The sequence below is a fragment of the Mytilus trossulus genome, chromosome 6, assembly GCF_036588685.1.
Source record: "Mytilus trossulus isolate FHL-02 chromosome 6, PNRI_Mtr1.1.1.hap1, whole genome shotgun sequence".
NCBI lineage: Eukaryota > Metazoa > Mollusca > Bivalvia > Mytilida > Mytilidae > Mytilus > Mytilus trossulus.
In genome coordinates, this window is record NC_086378.1 from 48,990,637 (window position 1) to 49,013,085 (window position 22,449).

Below are 22,449 nucleotides of genomic sequence, written 5' to 3' on the forward strand. Positions count from 1 at the left end.
TTAAAGATAATTAAAAAAACCCACTTTTCTATTAAAATAGCAAACAACAGCATGTATGGACAAAACGAAAATCAATACGCCGAAAAGCTGTATAAATATTCACAATTTTTTTTCCAGGAACCTGACAATTGACATGATTGCGTCAACACAATCATACAAATGACCAAAGTGCTCCACTTTGGTCATCACTTATTGCTTAACTTCGTTCTGTTATTCATCTTAACATTGCTTCATTTTATATCAAACAATTCATCGAAAGACATTACCAACTTTAAAAAATACCACATCGATTTGAAAATCTTTAATTGAAAACTGGGTGTCAATGCAAAAGAGATGACATGCATTTTACCGATAGAAAGAACACACTATTTGCAAACAATATTATTTTTATGAACATTGAGTAAAGTAGGTTATTTATATTCTTATCCCTGAAGTTTTTCTTTTTTATGCCAATATATAAAATAGTAGATGTTGTTTGATCGAAACGAGACGAAAACCCATTAGAGTTCAAGTGGCGAAGTCGTTCTAAATTCAAGATCATCACACTGTCTTTAACATGACCATAACTATGCCATATATAGTACGCTATGAATGGTCAGTCATGACAAATATCGTTGTGAGTGTTTTATATAATTAGATACACCGCTTGAAGAGCAAATGAGAAAAACACACAAGCAGTCAACCAAGGGTGTTAGATTATTTTGCGGAACTCTAGTAACTGTATTTGACTACAGCTCTTGCAAACACGTGAGTCATTATTTGAATAAAATAAAGTAATACAGCATTATTTAAGGTTCATACTAAAAAACTAATCAATATTGTCATTATCGTAAAAATATTGATAATCAAAAGATAAGGTGCACAAAACATTTTGCCAAATGGCATCAGGGAATATACATAAATGTTTTTGTATAAAGTTACTTCAAATAAGCTAATACATTTATAATGCAATTATAGCAGTCATAACAAAACTTCGAAATCTATAAATAATCTATAACAATACGAATATATTCAAGTAGTGGGACAACAAAAAAATGTTCTGTTGTTTTCGTAAACCCGTCTAGAAACATAACTGTGTTATACTGAAATATAAATACTAGTACGCAGGCCAGGAATGGGTTAATCGTTATCAGCTGTTATCGATTATATTTTGCAGTGTAATCCTATGTAATCAGTAATCATTTTATTTCTGATAACAAGTAATTGTAATGTAGTCGATTACGTTGCAAAAACTGATGTAATCATGATTTCTTTTAGATTACTTTATGATTACATTCATATAATTATTTGCTGATTACAAATCTTGTATATATATGAAAAAAGTTATTGACAGACAAGATGAAAATAAGAAAATGTAAAGCTTAAATGAAAAATTATGTAACTAATATTCATAATGATTAGACCATGTTTCCGTTGATAAATTGTATCATCTATACAAGAAATTTGTAATACCAAGTCTTTGATTTTGTTTACAGTTTACTAAAGGAAATTGCCTCTCCAAAATTTCGTTGTGAGATTGAACTTTTATGATACAAGAATATGCCTTGAAAGCATTTTTTTGCTTGATTGTAAACTTCTGATATTAACTCCAATTTCATATAAGTTTATCCAATAGTTTTACATAACTACATGTACATTGAAATTCAAATGCAGAAAACATTTAGTTCCAATTTTACTTTGATGGACATACATATATGAGCCAACTTAATTCAAAATGGAACTTAAAATCAGATTTCATTTATTGACAAATTGAATAGATTTTGTTTTCCATAAATTCGTACATAATATGTGCTTACTTATTTCTATTTTTTATTAACTTTGACCCTTACGGCTCATGAGTATAAACAAGTACATGTACAGTGTATACATATGGCATAATATTACAAACTATATGCATAGTAAACAATAGGTGACGTCAGAAGTTTCCTCAATACAAAATATCTTTTATTACAATAAACTGTTTCATAATTTAAAGAGAAGTGTATATACTTTCCTAAGTTACAAAGCTGTTTTGTGTTTTCACCTGACAATAATCATATTAATTATTAATTATATTAAGAATTAAAAATTTTCAAACAAATAATGGCAATCATCCAATTTTAGCCTTATTGATATTGTTATTAAGACAAAAAAAAATTGATACCCAAGCTCACCTATTGTTTGTTAAAAAAATGGAAGTAGCGCACCTGTAAAAACATTAAATTTTGTTAATTATTTCCCAACAGAGAATAAAACTATACTCCATAAGGATTTTTTTCTTATTTGTTCAGATTTTTTTTAAAGTTCTATCTTTTACACAGAGAAGGGACACTTGTCTATAGATATTTTATAAAATCGCACATGTTACACTGTACTTGTCTATATATTCTTTTAAATAAGATGAATAGATTAAGGCTTTTTTTTAAATCACCTAAATTAGCTTTTTTGTGAGGATAAAAAGTCATAAAAATACTTTGATATTGCAATATGCAATTTAATCATAAGTAATCTAAAGTAATCATGATTACTTTAAAGAAAAGTAACCTTATGTAATGGATTACATATGAAATAAGATTTAATTGTTATGTAATCGATTACATTTTATAAGCATAGTAATTGTAATTTAAACGATTACATTTTAAAGTATTCGACCCCTTCCCTGACGCAGGCGTCTCTGATTAAAACAGGAACATGTAATAATTTAACATGTTTAATGTCTTGTGCAATATTTAAAGAGACTGTCACATTATATGTCCTTTATAAAATTTTGTAATAACTGCTGACAAGTCAATCTAACATTTGTTTGTTGCTAATTGTCTATCTCTTTTTCTTGCTCTTTGACACATTCCCCATGTCCACTCTCAACGTTAAGTGTTGTGTTGATCACACCTGTATAAATAAAAGAGAAAAGGAGGAGGAGGTGATTGGGTTGAGGTTAGGAGGGGCTGCGGAGCGCAAACAAACATGTAAAGCCCTGTCACTCACCTTGGTCTATGTGCTGCAGTACTAGTATTAAAGACACATGCATTACAATTACTTTGCGATTCTTCATTTACAAAAACAATTAAATTTTGTCTTGCATGTAATGCAATCATTACAAAGGGTTGTCTGATGCATTTGAAAATTGCAATACAAATAGATTTTGACCTGATGAACATGCTAACCCCTCTTTAGATTTGCTCTAAATGCTTTAGTCTCAGAGATCATATAAAAAAAATGAATTATTGACAGGGTCATCATATAACTTTTTTAACTGACTACCCTTAGAATGATTTAGGCCATGGTTTAATTTGACCCAGTAGTTTCAGAGTAGATTTTTGTAAAGTGATAAACAAATATGAATGATTTGGAGGAATTGACCTTTAAGGGCAATAACTCCTTATTCAGTTATTGATCTTTTGATAAATTTGGTCTTGCTAACTCTTTTGTATTGCTTAATTTGATGAACAATTTTGCTGTTTACAGTTTATATCTATCTATTATAATATTCAATATAATAACAAAAAACTACAAAATTTTCTTAAATTACCAATTATGTTGCAGCAACCCAACAAAGGATTGTCTGATACGTCTGACAATTTTAGAGCAGATATATCTTGAAAGGATGAAAAGTTTTACTCATTTCGGATTTGCGCAAAATACTTTATTTCAGAGCTATTATCCAAAAACTGTATTTTAACCCAAGTGCTATTTGTAGCAATGACGGCCGTATACTATACATTTCCTAAACACTAGATACCCTAAGGATGATTTAGGCCACGTTTGGTTTTAGTTGGTCCAGTAGTTGAAGAGGAGAAAATCTTTGTAAAATTTTACACACGACGAACGACGCACGCTAAATGACGAAAAAAGCTCACTTGACCCTGACAGTACAATGTAATATTACAATGGATTACACTAACAAATTGTCATTACCCTAGGCATGATGCTTTAAGATAAACATTATTCCTTTTCAGGTTCTTGTTTTATGTTTTTTTTGTGTTTTTTTTTGGTGTTGTTTATTCTTTAGTTTTCTATGTTGTGTCATGTGTACTATTGTTTGTATGTTTGTCTTTTTCATTTAACCCATGGCTTTGTCAGTTTATTTTTGATTTATGAGTTTGACTGTCCCTTTGATATTTTTCGACCCTCTTTTAGTTCCTTATTTATTTTCAAACGTAATTGCTTCCCTTGAACTACGAATAGATGATATATATTTGTAAAACACTTGAATTTGATCTTTATCTTAAAAACTGAACTCTATTTTTACAGATATAAGTGCAAAAATTTGTTTTACACTCAAACTCAATATATCTGGAGATTATTTGTTTACATAATTTTTGTAAATAAAACCAACGACTTTTTTATATTTGTTTTCATTCAAGAATGTTGAACTATGAACATTCATGCACTTTGTATAAGTATGTGCTGTACAGCTATAGTCTGATAATAATCCCCATTCATGCCGAATAAAGTCACCAAATTGATTCGATTGTAAGCGTTTTATTTTCAAATACAGTTTTTAACAGTACGATTATATGAAATGTTAGGGACACTAGCTACGAGATAGTAAACTAAACTTAGTCTATAACTTAACACCGTATAGTTTTGTCATTCGAAGACTTTACAATCAATTGCAAATTGGCAATTGTCGGTGAAAATAATATTCTCATTTTTTTAGACGAACCGATTTAGAACATCATCTATCTTATTGCTAAAGATCGTAAACTGATTTCGTGTCTCTTTGTCTATAAAGATTGGCTTATGTCGCCAATTCGTCAGCTTTTATAAATCGGAATCTTTCCATGAACATATTCTGAAGTTTCTATGAACATGTTGAAATATTAGATGGAAAATATCCCAGCCGGACATCAAATATCATAATGGCGTCTGTTTTATTATTCAAGTCACGTGATTTTCAGTTAAAAAAGACATATTTTTAAGCAAGTACAATAACGCCACGAAATCGACAGCATTATACAATTTTGTATATTTGTCATGATTTACCAAATATATCATTAGATACCGCAGGTGTCAAACTTTAGCAACGGCTTTAAGAATGAAAAAAGAAGTTTTTTATATCATTTTTAAGGGCGTTGTTAAATAGGGAAAGAAGAAAAACGTGCCGATAATTAAATGGCACATATAATGGGAACGTATTTTCCTTTAGAAAGATGATATTCCCTGATATTATTAGCATGAAATCCCAATTGTTCCCAAACTATCCAGGTAAATCAGCTTGTGTCAATTCAACAGGTCTGAAACTTGACAAGGGAGATAAACTCGTTTGAAAGGTCGTTGAAGGGACGGTTAATCACGAACGAGAGAAAATAAGCATTTCGCTCAATTTTCGTTAGTGAAACTGAATATGGTGTATATACATTCAATATATTATCGGTATGGGATAGCAAAGCGTGAAAGTGTGAAAAATGATTTGGAAATTGTAATTATCATTTGAGTGAGGGCATCTGATGTATCAGGACTAAAACAGTGAGATACAATATAACAGAATGTATGTCTACTTTGATGAATCACTGTTTTACAGTAATTGAAATATTCCAAAAAAAAAATCATATCTCATAATCATCTACAAACCAAGGAAATTGCCAATATTATTGCAGTCAGTTTAGAAAAAAGAATTACATATAAAAGATAGGGGTTTTGGACACGTTAATTATTTAATATTTTCTAAGCAGATCTACATGAAAATATATTTCATAAATATTATGGGCATTAAATGTACATTTTTGATTGATATATTCAATTCTAAAGTAAGCTCTAAGCTCAGTTATACCTGTGAACTTAATGTTTATTTCCATTCTTAATATGTTTATATGTGCAATAATGAAGTATGTCGGTGTGATATCAAATTAAAATTGAATTGCCACAACTTCTGGTCACTGGCATATGATATCATACTCTTGACAATGTTTATTTACTATCAATGTAATCTTTAAAAAGGCCTTATCAAAGAATAATTTATATGTGTATGTTGCATGTGTAAGTAGCTATTCTACAAGGGAAATTAATAGTTAATAAAAATATAGTCATGGCTCTAGAGACTGCGTTAAACAGTAAAATCTTTTCCTGAACAAATTAATGGCAGAATTGAATATTCACAACGTGTTACAACCTATTTATCTCTTTGTACTACAGATGCCAAAGATAAAAAGATCTACATGTTCCGTTGATCCATAACAGGTTATTCATAAGGACATGCATTGCCTTTACTAAGTTAGGAATATGAAAATTGTTTTCCATTTGTTTAATGTTTTGGACTTTTTATATTGTCATTTGTGATTAGGGACTTTCCAATTGGATTATTCTTGGAGATATTGTACTTTAAAAGTTGTGATAGTTAAGTTCCGGTATTGTTTTCAACAGTCAACTCTAGCCTAAAGACAAAAGTACTATAAAATATATGAAAATTATGCATTATGAAATCCATGTTTTGAAGCGTTTGAAAATTATCAAAACGGCCAAATCATCCTTGGTCAACTTTGCTGGAAGGAACTATAATTTAAGTGTATTTATAATTTGTAAATTTATAAGAAGACATGTTAGGAAATGTATGCTATAAATTTTCTCAGTACCGAGACACCGAGTATCTAACTCACGATATCATTGTACAAACTTAGTAGTTCTACTTTTATAATTATATAAAAAAAGAAGATGTGGTATGATTGCCAATGAGGCAACTACCCACAAAAGACCAAAAAAGACACAAACATTAACAACGAAAGGTCACCGTACGGCCTTCAACAATGAACAAAGCCCATACCGCATAGTCAGCTATAAAAGGCCCCGATAAGACAATGTAAAACAATTCAAACAAGAAAACTAACGGCCTTATTTATGTAAAAAAAAAAAGTAAAAAAAAAAAAAAAAAAAAAAAAATGAACGAAAAACAAATATGTTACACATAAACAAACGACAACCACTGAATTACAGGCTCCTGACTTGGGACAGGCACATACATAAATAATGTGGCGGGGTTAAACATGTTAGCGGGATCCTAACCTTTCCTAACCTGGGACAGTGGTATAACAGTACAACATAAGAACGAATATTTATTTTTAATATTTGGGTTTCCTGAATTGTTAACACTACTCCGTTTGATGCCAAATATAATTTGCTGTGCGGTGTGAGCCAAGGCTCAGTGTCAAACTTTATTTTTGAAGAAGTTGGAAATAGTATGGAAATACGTTTTGAAATTACATATCACCCAAAGAAAGGTAAACTTGCCTTGAAGGCCGTACGGTGACTTATAGTTATTAATGTCTGTGTCATTTTGGTCTTTTGTGGATAGTTGTCTCTTTGGCAATAATACCACATCTCCTTTTTTATATTGGTTAATGATAACTTTATGAATCCTTATTTTGTTTTAAATAGGTTACCAGCACTACCCAGGAATGTTCACATATTACCGTGCAAATAGAGGATATTATAGACAATAGTAAAGACATCACACAAGGTACATGACTTACAAGATATGAAGATACTATTCGTTTAAATAGGAATTGTATTTTGTTTAATTTGAATTGTTCTTGTTTATCATTTTGCAAAAGATTTTGACAGAAAACTTATGTTTTATCAAACGTTTACAAATTCACTGCCTGGCAATAAATTAAACAAACATATCATAAGATAAAGATTAAGATTAAGGACGGTTTTAGAATATGATCAGGAAAGGATCGTCAGGTAAGATAATGTTCTTTAAATTGGATTTAATGTTATGAGTTTAGAAACATGTATTATTAGAAAAATCATTATAACAGACATTGAAAAAGATAAATAAATTCAAAGTTCAAATTAATGCCAATAAAAGTAATATTCGAAGATCTAATAATATTGTTAAATTTATCTCTTTTTAAAATTTGTTTATGTTACGGATCAATAACTTTGTAATGTATCTAAATTTGTTTGCAAGGTAATTATACATGTATCACCATTAGACAAAATTAACAAAAAGCAAAGGCATGAATATCGACGACCAACATGCTAAAACTTATGATTTCATATATATGTGCTCAAAGATGGAAATAAAGAAAATTAGTTAATATCAAATTTAGTAACACATCTGAATCGTAAGCAAGGGATCGATAATATACGATATTTTCAATAGTGATCTGACTAGTACGCCTAGGTACGAAAGATATATTATAGCAAAAGTATCAAGTACATAGTCACTTTGAAATTGTTTCAAAACTTATCAGTTTTATTTCAGAAAAAATAAACCGAATAGCCTTAGAAACAATGGGAAAGATTGATACTAAAGCTACTAATCTTGAAAAAGCTATCGTCAATGGTCAGATGAAAACGAAACGAATTGACAAACAAACGATGCCATGTAGAAGATGTGAATTATCTGGTAAACATATCAAACTTCTGATGTATTCTTTACCTTTTTAAAGAGTTAACTCCCTAATGTGTAATGTTCCCCTTTTAATACATTTAAATAAAGGATAATCGGTCGGTTTACATCAGACATCAATATCAGTTGAAGAACTAACTGTTCAAGAAATATTTATCATTGGATCACGAAATACAAGACGGACTCCATCAATTCATTTATCATGCATCATTTTTTTTAAAAAGGATCTATAATACTAAAATAACGAAGTCCAGTTTGTCAGCCGTCATGGGGTAAAAACGACAAACCAACAAATTCAACGTTATATATAAAGCTAATATAGGACACTGGTGTAGATTACAAAATAATACACCACCCAATACCCTTTTGTTTTACACATAATTAATTGCCAATAATTAACAACCGATACCGATTTAGATACCAATAGTATATTCACCTGTTACCAACTACCTTATCTGTACGTTCCGCATATGACAGGCGCACCATCGAATTTTGCTATATACACGGGTTATAATCACAGGATTGACACTACTAAATTCAATCATTGTTCCCTATTGTAGTATTTTAATCAGTAAGACGTTCTAAGATAACAATACGAATACTGAAAATCTGAACTCAAAATAAGGCATACAGGTACAGTTTTCAATTTGTTAGCGGGCATGGCTTAAAACAGCGAATCAAAAAATTCAACTTCATTTATAACTAATATAGGACAATGCTGTTGATTAAAAAATACTCCATCTCAGGACCTTTTGTTTTCCAAAATTCCATTGGAATTACCAATAATTAAGTTCCAGGACGACGGGTTTCAACAGAAAGATTTGGAAGCAGAGAAAACTGTGTATCTTATAATCGGCATGAATTTATCAGATGACAATACCAATACTAAAATAAGGCTTACGCATAGTTATATACTTCAATTCAGTCACGGACCCGCGATATCACGGTTGTGTTCTAGTTCTATCAATAAATTTGGCTGTACCGTTAGAGTACGAATTTAAAGTGGAATAGCACATCCTGATAATGTTGTGTCCCGAGCCCGGAAATTTTGAAATAATTCCTTAAATAAATGAAAACAAAAACCGAAGACAACACACCGAAAAACTGAACTCAGAGGAAAATCTAATTGGAAAGTCCATAATCACATGGCAAAATCACCTCAAAAACAAATGGACAAGAACTGTCATATTCCTGACTTGGTACAGGCATTTGCAAATGTAGAAAACAGTGGATTAAAACTGGTTACATGGCGCTAAATATCTAACTTGTATGACAGTCGCATCATTTATTCAAATTTAAGAAGTAGTAGAAATTAGGCCACATACTAGTATGTTCAAAGGATTTTTTTTTAGATAATAGCATACTTGATGGACCAATTGTTTGGTGAAAGGGGAATAATTGATAAGGGACTTTTTGTTTTGAATTTTCCTTGGAGTTCAGTGATTTTACTGTTACCTCGGTGTATCTAGTTTATAATTGTATCCGAAGTTTTGATCCATTAACACATATTGATAAAGGTAGAACATAGGCCCTTAGGGGTCTTTTATTTCATCAACTATAGCAGTTAGATCAAAAGGCATTGGAGTTAACGTGGTGAACATGTCAAAATCTATCTAATCTATTTTCAAACCAATTGGACTACCCTTTGTACGGTAAATGTCCGAAATAAGAAATTTAAATATTTTCGTTATTTTATTTAATATTATAATAGATAGAGATAATGTATTATGTATATGGAAAATTTTTCAGGTAGAAGTTACAAATAAGTCAATTGATAAAAATGGTCAGGTGATTCCTTAAGGTGTTATATCGTTTAGAACGTTTATTTTTTGTACATATTTTCGTGCAAGTCTCTTAAAAAACCCGTCATATTTGATACTAATGGGCTAAATACTTCAATAATTTTAATTGAATGTTCCTAAAATATTGAAAACAACACGTTATTAATTTCTTGCGTCCGAAGCGCTTTTCTGGATTTACCTTCATCAGTATCTTGTTTATTGATTGTATTCGAGGATTTGATCTATCAAAAACATGGCAGATAAAAACTAAAGGGTCATATGAAAATTTTGGCTTTCATCTCGAAAACTTAGTAGTAATGGCAACACTCATTTAATGTGAAAGTGTTACAGAGATTAAGATCTACCCGTGAAGTAATTTTCAGAACAATAGGACAACTTATTTTCTAGTAACTGTCCAGAAAATTTCAAAGCATTTATTTATTGATTATCTAAAATATCATAAAAGTAACAGGAGAAAGTGTCAGTGACAAACATTTTCAGCATAGTAATTTCTACAAATAAGTCAAATGCCTGAACCTGAAAATAAAGCTGAGCGAAACCAGTCTTTGATTAGCCTCTTGTTGTATTATGACCTAGCTAGATGATCTTTAGGATAGTACATGCACTATCGTGATAAAAAAAATGTTATTTGCGTTAATTCAGATATTTATTTTTACTTGGAAAGATAACATAAACTTTAAAACAATGTATTCATTTAGGATTGGACGGAATTTGTTACCAAAAAATGATGATCTTGGAGCCCCCATCTATATTGGTACTGCATATCGACAGAAGAGAAGTATTCCTTTAATCAATATGCTTTCGTTAATCGAAATCGTTAGAAAATTTCCTCAAAGTCAAAACATTGACCTCATCGAAAAAAAAACTATCCGTTTTGGCCTTCAAAATTCAGGCATCTTTCGATCATGCAAAAATGTAGGTGTAATAAACATATTCACCAAAAACTAGGTGTCTTCTAAGATATCTTGTGTGTTTATAATAATGACGTGACTTATAAAACTGAGAATGGAAATGGGAACTATGTCTTTTCTGTTTATTTTGATATTAGATATTTTACGTATCAAAATAAAATAAAAACATTCAATTGAACATTTTATTTTGTAAAAATATGGGGATTTTATTTGATGCACATGTCAATGTAAACCTTTAAATTTTGCATATTTAAAAAAAAAATTATGCATGTGAAATTTGGTTGAAAAGCGATAGTTTGAATTGTACTTTGAAACCTTATATTTGACTTTTTTTTATCTGATGTTTATAACTTATATACAATAATATAATCTTCAATTTGTTACTCAGATTCCAAAGTTATAGTTTACAACTTCTGCCTCTGAAATGTTGTTCGTTCCGTCGAAGTTATGAAGATCAGATTTTGAAAATTATATATGTCATTTACCTCAAGTAGCCACCAATATTACATCATTTGTATAAAATACAACATCAAGCTCATAATTAACATCTCGTGAACAAATGATGAATCCGATATTGCAATATCAATCAATACGCATCAAGCATTTAACGATTAAGTGTAAAGAGGTCATTATAAGACAGAGCAATACATGAAACTATGCAATGCTAAGATACGGATATAGACAGATGTAAGAATCATGATTGTACATACACATAATATTTTAATCGTAATATTAATTAAATTTTAATTCATTATTAGCAAGATATATAGGACCAGTAAAACCTGTATCCAAATCTTTGATTATGTGGACACAAATGATTAAAAGTTCTACCTCCTTTGTGAACACAACTATCTTGGTTTTTTAAATTTTTGTTTCATTTGTGCAAGAACGTTATTAATTATAAAGTCTGTTTACTAATTCCTGTTATTGACCTTGTAATTAGAGACCCCTTTTTGTGATGTCTCCATTAAGAGTCAATGAATTAATTATTGGATGTGACGTTCGTAAACGACATTGTCTCGGTTATTAGATATAGGAAGATGTGGTGTGAGTGTCAATGAGACAACACTCCATCCCCATAACAATTTATAAAAGTAAACCATTATAGGTCAATGTACGGCCTTAAACACAGAGCCTTGTCTCATACCGAACACCAAGCTATAAAGCGCCCCAAAATTACTAGTGTTAAACCATTCAAACGGGAAAACCAACGTTATAATCTATATGAGAAACGAGAAACACGTATAAATTACAGTGCCGCATGTGGAGCAGGATCTGCTTACCCTTCCGGAGCACCTGAGATCACCCCTAGTTTTTGGCGGGGTTCGTGTTGTTTATTCTTTAGTTTTCTATGTTGTGTCATGTGTACTTTTGTTTTTCTGTTTGTCTTTTTCATTTTTAACCATGGCGTTGTCAGTTTGTTTTAGATTTACGAGTTTGACTGTCCCTTTGGTGTCTTTCGTCCCTCTTTTACATAAATAAACGACAACTACAAATGTTTAAGAAGAAAGAGATAATTAATGGCACAACCATGTGTTATGCAAATTTTTTTACAACCAAATGATCAATAAAAAAATAAGAAAGACGGGTGACACATGTCACTTTTCAGAGAACCTTGTGGGGATTGTCTGGCTAGGTATTCTATATGTTTTGTTTTTCATACCTCCGCTTAAAAAAGGAGGTATACTGTTTATTCTCTATCTGTGCATCCATCTGTCAGTCCGTCCGTCAGTCTGTCCGTCCCATGTATATTTTTCGTCACAGTTCTTTTCGGGAAGTAAAATAGATATAGGAAGATATGGTATGAGTGCCAAATGAGACAACTCTCAATCCAAATAACAATTTATAAAAGTAAACAATTATAGGTCAATGTAGGGCCATCAACACGGAGCCTTGGCTCACACCAAACAACAAGCTATAAAGGGTCCCAAAATTACTTAAGACATGTGCAAACAATTGCAGCGGGATTTCACGTTTTAATGGTACCAAACCTTCTCCCTTTTTCTGAAACAATAATATATTATCACAACATAGAAAAAACACGATAAAATATCAATTGGCAGACTTTATTCAATCAAAATATGTATATTAGCACACTATGAACGAATAAATTTGATCTGCGATATCTGAATGCAAATGCACAGTTGATAAAATATTAGGGACAAACATTCAAGGCCAAAAAGCAAACAAACAAGTCCAAACAAAGCCAATGGCAACACACCACTGCGAAATATTTAACCCTTCGAAAATAATCACTTTTGAAAAACACCAGTTTTAGTAATACAGGTAAATGAAAAATAAGTTTGTCGAATGCCCGGATTTCTGAAATTTGGTTTCAGTGTTTATATAAGACAGTTATACCATGTGATGCGTTTTCAAATTCATCACTCAACAACTTCCTGTTTACCGAACACTTGTATCATTTTACACATGCTGACCAAGTCGAAAATTTTCGTCGCATTTCTCTCAGGAACTACAATGCCAGGATTTCTAAAATTTTGTTTCAGGCTTTATTTAAATCAGCTATACCGTTTGATGCGTTTTCAGATTCATCAATCGACATCTTCCTGTTTACCGAACACTTAAATATTTTTTACACTTGTGTCATTTTAAACTATAAACATTATCCACTTGCAGCGGGGTATCGTCAGTGAGCAGTAGCTTGCAGTTACACTTGTTACTATTGTTTGTCTGTTTATATTTTTCTTTTTAGCCATGATATTGACAATATTGACCGAGGACGAAGTCCGAGGAAGATTTATTTCTTTAGGTCGATATATGATTCATTGACCTCATACAAAGGCTATAATTGTTATATTATTAAGTTCCTACCATATTTGTATAAAAATCGTCATTGTAATATATTCGATAATTTGATTTGTTGGAATTTTACAAATGTCATATTGTAACATATTTTCTTATTTTGTTTTATCCTTTTTTTAACATCTAAGGTATTTTAAGATTTTCTCCAACTTATTGATCATAAATATACATTTTTTTTTAATTTTAACAATATCATGAAATTCATTAATTTTGTAGAATGTTGTTTTTGTGTTCTGTTAAAATGGTTCCGTTTAAAATTGTTACACGATAATGACTTCTGTACCCATATTTTAACTATTTTTTAACGTGTCTGTTTAGTTCGCACATCATTGTAAATATAACGGAATTTGATGAGACTGTCAACAAAGTGAGAGGTTTAGAGCTATAACACCATATTTCATCCACTATTTTCTACATTTAAGATTGCCTGTACCAAGTCAGGAATCTGACAGTTATTGTCCATTCGTTTTTTTTTTTGTCATTTGATTTTGCCATGTGAATAGGGACTTTCCGATCTGATTTTTCTCTGGGTTCGGTATTTTTTTGATTATACCTTTTTCATTATTTGACGTCGAAAAGCATATCAGTTTTTAGATATAAATAAACATGCAATATGATTTGTGCTATGCACCGTTTTATATCTACCTTCGAAAATATAGGTTAACATGTGACTATCCCTAAACGAATCAAATTAGTTGAAATATACGAATTTTTATATATTTGATTTAGTACATTTATGATAATAATTGGTTTCTTTTAGTGCAAACCTTACATGCCTTACAAATAGTCAAAACTTTGAGTTAGTAAGGCGATGGTATATTACTAATTTTAAAATAATGTTTTACTATTTGTATAGGAAGAGACAAATGAATGTAGGAATAAAAATTGACGAAATCGAAGATATAGGGAGAAAAAAATATGACAGCAAGATTGTTTGAATGGTGTCTATTTATGTGAATTTTGTAGCATTTCGATTGACAACATTATGTCATTTACTACTTATTGAACATATTTTCCTTTTCTAACTAGTAAGTAATTTATCTGCATTGAATATTTCAATATCAATTCATGCAAGTTATGTTTTTATTTTCAGAATATTAATGGCAAATTTACCAAAAGCAATCACATTGTCACATATCCAGAAAGATTAAATGTCGAACCATTTTGCAGTATTTTATTAAAGGTAAAAATAAGATTTAGGTTGATGAATATTCATAATAGAAATACATTCATGCAAAATTTATCATAGAAATCAATTATGAGTTAACTACTTACACAGCTTTATATTTTTGAAATTACATGCATAAGGATTTGCCACCAAAGAAATATGGAAGGTAATCCGGGAAACCGTTCGGAATGTTGGGTTATTAATACTTGAACTTCGTAATTCATTTAGCTTTTTCAACTGAAATAATTGACGTCAACCATTGTAATCTTGATATCTATGATGATGTTATTATACATGTAATCATCCACCAGTACGATTAAATTTTGATACCAACTTTAAAAAAAGAAGATGTGGTATGATTGCCAAAATACAACTCTCCACAAGAGACAAAATAGTACAGAAATTAACACCTAAAAAATGTATGCATGTGTGAGATATATCTTAATATATTTACATAAGATTCCTAAGTGTTGACAAACATCAATAGTTATAGAAAAAAATGGTCGTAGTAAAGATATACAGGGTCGACTATATATAAACTTAATGCGTGTTTTCATGAAAAAAAAATCACACTTTTGTTGTCGATCGTGCGACAATAATGCCGCGAAGGCGAGACATATCAATCCTAGATTACAACGTCGGCGTCGTCAAACCTTCGTTTTAGTATGTAGTTAAAGTTATTTTAGACTTTGTCAAATCTCCATGGAATTATTAAATCTTTTAAATTTATTCAGACGCTTGTTGTGATAGTTTTTAATACCCTTTTAAAGACTTTATTTATCTTTCATTAGGATTATTTAACACTTGAGTAAAAAGTTTTTTTTTAAAGAAAAACAGACCAAATGACGCATATGTTAGCATTTAAATGTCATCGTTCAGTACAGCCTTTACATGTAGCAAATTGATGCGACACGGTTCAACCTTTTTGTGAGTTCACAAGCACTCCCTATAACATGGAACAAGGTTATAACATCACGTTAGAAGAACAAGTTATTAACATCAAATGGAAATGATTTCACTTATAAAACCGGCACGAAGCAAACACAATACTCGTACGGACAGATCCAAAATTACATCTAAGAAGACTCGGAGTTACTTAAAGCTAGTGCATGTCAATAACAAACAATATATATATATATTTTCCTTTTCGACTTCAGTTTCAATCAACGGTTTTGGTGAAAACCATAATAAACAGGCAACAAAAAGTATATTAAATCATTTTTAAGTCTTGTTCAATATCCATTATAATAATACTTAGTATCGTTAGGGTGTATGAACATACGTTTACATAACGGTTCCATTTTTATTTTGCTTTGTGTATAAATGTTTTGAATCTATTACTAATTCACACTTCTTTCTATGATAACTGAAGAAATAGGGCCTCATTATTTAACACATTATAAAATTAATCTTGGATAAATGATATTTATAATTAGTTGTTATTTGGCTTGAAGAAGCTGTCAGTGACCATGGTAAATTCTAGTAATTTCAGATCTTAACTTTTGTCCTTATGTGTTGTTTTTAGGAATGTCCTCATAACCTTCATACTGTCTATGATTTCGTTTGATGTTTTTTTCCTGCTCTGTATCGATCTGATGAGTTACATACTTTTTAAATTATTTTTTTAATTTTTTCTAACGTTGTGCTATAACATCACGGTCAGAGTAAGCGGTACGATATACCACCTGTTAAAGGCCGTATGCTGATCTATAATCGTCTATATTTTCTAATTATCACCACATCTTCATATGCTAAGGTTCAATTTCCGTTTAAGTTTAACGTTGCTCATAAAAATATAACAATGTTTTTCCAAGATGATGTTCAAAATGGTTCTTTTTGTTCGTTATTCATTTACAAGATTTAACATACAGGCAGGTAGCACCACAGTAATCTCGAGAAAATAATGTATTATCAGTCTTTGTAAAACACAATTTTGCTGTTTTCGAAAAGTCGGAATATAGCTTCGGGTAGACACCCTCTGGTAGAAAACTGTTTTGATGCTTTGTATTTCACATGTTAACTAATTTATTTTTAAGGAAACGGAAGCAGATCAAGAAGTTAGTTACAATCTGTTTGGAGTAGTTTCACATTCAGGAAGTCTTAATAGTGGGCATTATGTAGCTTATATTAAAACTGTCCAGAATACCGCAAATGATTGGTACAAGCAAATGCAGAATCATTGGACGTTTGATGCCCAAGAAAGCTATGAAGATAAGGTAGAGCGAAAGCTGGAGGAGCTAAAACAAATACAAAAATCTGTTCACGTCATCAGCACTGAAAATAGGAATAGCGATAAACGATATACGTATTCCTTTTCAACACCGGAAATGGAAATACGAGACGAAATAAAATGGTATTGCATCGACGATAATAAGGTCGAATGTTGTAAAACAAAAGAGGCTATAAATAACAAAAACGCATACTTACTTATGTATGCGAAGCAAAGACCAGAATTTTCTTAAACAAGCCTGAATTGACTCTTATGTATAATCAATCATAATGAAATTGTTGCTTTTGATTTTTTGTTGTTATTTTAAACGGTATACTAGCATTTCAAAAAATAAGTCTAAACAGTACATGTTGATGTAATTTTAAAGATTATTTTTTAAGCACTTAAAATATTTGACACCCATCTAATAGAGAAAATCAGAACTGCGAACGTAGATGTATTCGAATTTTTTATTAATCAAAAATTTGATTTTTCAACAAATCAATACAATTTCCCGCTGAAGCTTGATACGATCACAGAGATCGAATCGAAACCTGAACAGTTTTGGCAAGTATGGACATTACCGTTAAGTCTAATAAAATCTCTGAATTCGGACTATATATTTGAAAAGTGTAAAAAAAATTCTTACACATAATGCATGTGATCAAAGAACTGAAACATTTTTATTTGGACTTTTACTAATAGGGTCCTATATAAAAAATCTATATTAAGGGTTAGATTTAGCATATCCAAATAATCAGAGAATTCAATTTTGTTTATTAATTAATGGACATTTTAAAGTCAGTTTTTCAAATGAATTCACCTCATCTTACATCTAAATATATAAAACGATCTTAAAAAAATGATTTATAAAGAATAACAAACAAACCTTACGCGGTTCTACCAGATATTTCCCCTCTATAAGAATTAAAAAATAAAAAAAAATATTCCAAAATGCAGTAACCTTAACATTCTAAATCCTCGTTATGTGTTTTAATTGATTTTAGTCTCTGATGCATGATTTTGAATTTGTTTTTGGCATTTAACTGACTTTCAGAAAGTGTGAGTTCTTCAAATCGTACTTTCGTGTTTTATTGTATTTGCTGATACTATTTGTATTGTTGTTTTGTTTTCTAATGTTCACTTATTTAGGGTTATATTTCGTTTCTCTTATTAAGAAATATACCAGCTTTGATGAGAATTTGATATAATTAAATTCTCACTTCTGTTCCCAAACTATGCACAACTATAATATTTATATTATACAAACGCATTTCCGTTCTCTATTTATACTATATACCTTAATACAAAATTGTTTTCATTTACCTGTGTTCATTATTCTATTTGGCAGTATTTTGTTCAAGGTTATGGTTGATTTCTGAAATGATTTAACATTTCACTCCTTATTTGATTAATTTTGTATTTTCATTGTGTCATAGATCAAATTTATTCGTTCAGTGTATGTTCACTTGTGTTAATATGTCTTTCGGTTGAGTAAAGCTGTTTTAATTGATATTGTATAGTGTTTTTCTAGTGGATGTCAAGACGGTCCAACATTCAACATTCAACCTTTGTGTTTGTTTGTAGCATTCATTTTAAACAATCAACATTCGATTTCAACATTCGACATTCAAAAATATTGTTTCTGTTCAATTTGTGTACACTTACTTTTTCAACATTGGTTTCAAACATTCAACTTTCATATTCAATATTGAACATATGTTTTCAACATTCGAGTTTTCAACTTTAAACATTCGTTTTTTAACATTCAACATTCGTTTTTAACATTCAACATTCGTTTTTAACATTCGTCTTTAAGATTCTAGATTCGTTTTCAACATTCAACATTCGATTTTGAACTTTGAACATTCGTTTAAAACATAAGAATTTCAACTGTCAAAATTCAACATTCGTTTTCAACTTTCAATTTTCAATATTCAACAATTGTTTTCAGTATTCATCATTTTTTGTCATTTGTTTGCAATATTCATTTTATTTTCAATATTCATTTCGTTTTCAATATTCAACATTCATTATAAAATTCAACATTCAACATTCACTATAAAATTCAACATTCATTATAAAGTTCAACATTCGTTTTTAACATTCAACATTTGATTTTTAACTTTTATAAACTCGAAAGTTGAAAATCGAATGTTCAAAGTTGAAAATCGAATGTTCAAAGTTGAAAATCGAATGTTGTAAGTTGAAAATCGAATGTTGAACGTTAACAATCATATGTTGAAAGTTGAAAATCGAATGTTAGAAACGAATGGTGAATGTTGAAAATAAATGTTGAGTGTTAAAAGTTAAAAATCAAATGTTGAGCGTTGAAAGATACAAATCAAATGTTGAAAACAAATGTTAAAAATTGAAATTCAAATGTTTGAAACAATGTTGAATGTTGAAAACGAATGATGCATATAGAAAATCGAATAATGAATAATGAACACGAATGTTGAAGGTGGAAATTGGATTGATGAAAACGCATGTTGAATTTTGAAAACTTACTTTTGAATGTTAAAAATACGATGTTGAAAAAGAATGATAAAAGTTGAAAAACGAATGTTTGAAACGAATGATAAAAGTTGAAAAACGAATGTTTGAAACGAATGTCTAATGTTGAAAACGAATGTTGAGTTCTGAAAACGAATGTTGAAAACGAATATTGAAAACGAATGTTGAATACGAATGTTGAAAACGAATGTTGAAAACGAATGTTAAAAGTTGAAAATAAAATATTGGAAACGCATGTTGAATGTTGAAAAAGAACGTTACAAATTGAAAGACGAATGTTGAAAACGAATGTTAAATGTTGAAAACGAATGTTAAAAGTTGAAATTCGAATTATGAAAATGAATATTGAATGTTTATAACGAATGTTGAAAGTTGAAATTGGATTGATGAAAACGAATAATGAATTTTGAAAACAAATATTTTAAAGTTTAACTAGAATGTTGAAAAGGAATGTTAAAGGCTGAAAATCGAATGTTTAAAAAACGAATTTTGAGTTTTGAACTAGAATGTTGAAAACGAATGTTGAAAACGAATGTTGAAAACTAATGTTGAAAGTTGAAATATGATTGATGAAAACGAATAATGAATTTTAAAAACGAATGTTGAATGTTGAAAACGAATTTTTAAAAGTTTCAACTAGAATGATGAAAACCAATGTTAAAAGTTGAAAATCGAATGTTGAAAACTTATGTTGAAAACGAAAGTTGAATACGAAAGTTGAAAACGAATGTAGAATGTTGAAAATAGAATGTTAAAAACGAATATTGAATGTTAAAAAAAACCGTTGTATATTGAAAAACGAATGTTGTAAACAAATGTTGAATGTTGAAAACGAATGTTAAAAGTTGAAATTCGATTGATGAAAACGAATATTGGATGTATTTTTATGTTGAAAGTTGCAAAATCGAATGTTCAAAACACACGTTATATTTTGAAAACCATTGTTGAAAGTTATAAACGAATGTTGAAAACTGAAAATCGAATGTTGAAAACAAATGAATCGAATGTTGAAAACAAATGTTGAATGATAAAAACGAATGTTGAAAGTTGAAAATAGTGTGTTGAAAACAAATGTTGAATCTTGAAAACGAAAGTTGAATGTTTAACATTTAACTCATCATAGATACCAGGACTAAATTTAGTATATACGCCAGACGCGCGTTTATTCTACAAAAGACTCATCAGTGACGCTCAAATCCAAAAAAGTTGAAAAGGCCAAATAAAGTACGAAGTTGAAAACAAATGTTGAAAAAAAGTGAAAAATATATGAAATAGTTTTGTTTAGAATTTGATTGTTAAAACTGAATGATGTATGTTTAAAATGACTTTTAAAAGAAAAAGAAAAAAGGAGATTGAATGTGGAATGTTGAATGTTGCATATTGAACTATCTTGACATTTTCTTTCTATGTTGTGCCTTAACTATTTGTTTCAGGTAAAGGTGACGGTTGGAACATATTATAACGTATAAACCTGCTGCATATTTTGCACTTGTCTTAAGTCAGGAACCTGATGTTCAGTACTTGCCGTTTGTTGATGTGGTTCATAAGTGTTTCTCGTTTCTCGTTTTTATATAGATTAGAATGTTTTCCCCGTTTGAATGGGTTTACATTTGTAATTTTTGAAGACCTTTAGAGCTTGCACTCCAATTTTGGCCAAGGCTCCATGTTGAAGACCGTACTTGACCTATACTTGTTTACTTTTACAAAATATGACGTGGATGGAGAGTTGTCTCTATTAAATGATCTGATTTGATGATTCTATTTGTTGAAAAATCTTTCAACATTCGAGTTTTAACTTTCGAATAGTTGTCTCTATTATATGATTTTCTTGATAGAGGGTTGCTACTCACAAAGAAGCAATAGTTCCAAATGGTGATGTTGAAATCATCCCTTCATAAATGTTACGGACGCAATCACGAGTTGGTTGACCGTTATGAAATAACCGTCTCAGAAATGATATAGAATGTGTTCCTTAAGTCGTAACTACTATTCCCTTCCCTTTCATGTATGTGACCTATCGCAGTAGACTATTTATCGGTATTGTTAGCACATTAGCAACACGACGGGTGCCACATGTGGAGAGGGATGTGCTTACCCTTCCGGAACACTTGAGATCACCCCTCGTTTTTGGTGGGGTTCGTGTTGCTTATTCTTTAGTTTTCTATGTTGTGTCATGTGTACTATTGTTTGTCTGTTTGTTTTTTTTAACCATGGGTTTGACAGTTCATTTTCGATTTATAAGTTTGACTGTTCCTCTGGTACTTTTCATCCCTGGTGGATGTTATAGTTTTCAAAATATCGCATAATGAACAATTTATCTCTACATTGCGACATTTTTATCTATGAAAACATTTATCATTTAATTTTATAAATCAAATTTAATCACAAAATATAAAGATCGTTTTGATAAAAGTTATGTATCAGTTGCACAATTTATACATGAACATCATGGAGGCCCAGAAACACATATTATATGTACTAATGGTGTTTAACATTTGGGTTACGTGTTATATTTTCTTGTATTTGTCTTTGAAAATTGTCAACCCTTACTGTTTATCCAATTTTTGTCATACACTCTTGGCGTGTCACGGTGCCTATGCATCCCGTCATTGAGATTTCAAACTCTGGCCTATTTTTTATTTTTTTATTTTTTTTTATAGTGTTTTAAAATGTACTGCAATGTTGAC

General features: G+C 30.2%; 1 protein-coding gene across 2 annotated transcripts; it reads left to right on the forward strand.

Moving 5' to 3' along the window:
* The first annotated feature begins 642 nt into the window (after window positions 1-642).
* Window positions 643-17,554, forward strand: LOC134723490 (ubiquitin carboxyl-terminal hydrolase 16-like). Of its 2 annotated transcripts, XM_063587086.1 has the most exons (6): window positions 643-747; window positions 7,351-7,432; window positions 8,186-8,329; window positions 10,833-10,912; window positions 14,962-15,051; window positions 17,073-17,554. In XM_063587086.1, exons 1-6 carry the CDS (start codon window positions 658-660, stop codon window positions 17,496-17,498), a joined length of 912 nt encoding a protein of 303 aa, XP_063443156.1. In that variant the 5' UTR covers window positions 643-657; the 3' UTR covers window positions 17,499-17,554. The 2 variants fall into 2 exon arrangements, with proteins under 2 accessions (XP_063443156.1, XP_063443157.1); XM_063587087.1 differs by lacking the exon at window positions 8,186-8,329.
* The last annotated feature ends 4,895 nt before the right edge of the window (window positions 17,555-22,449 follow it).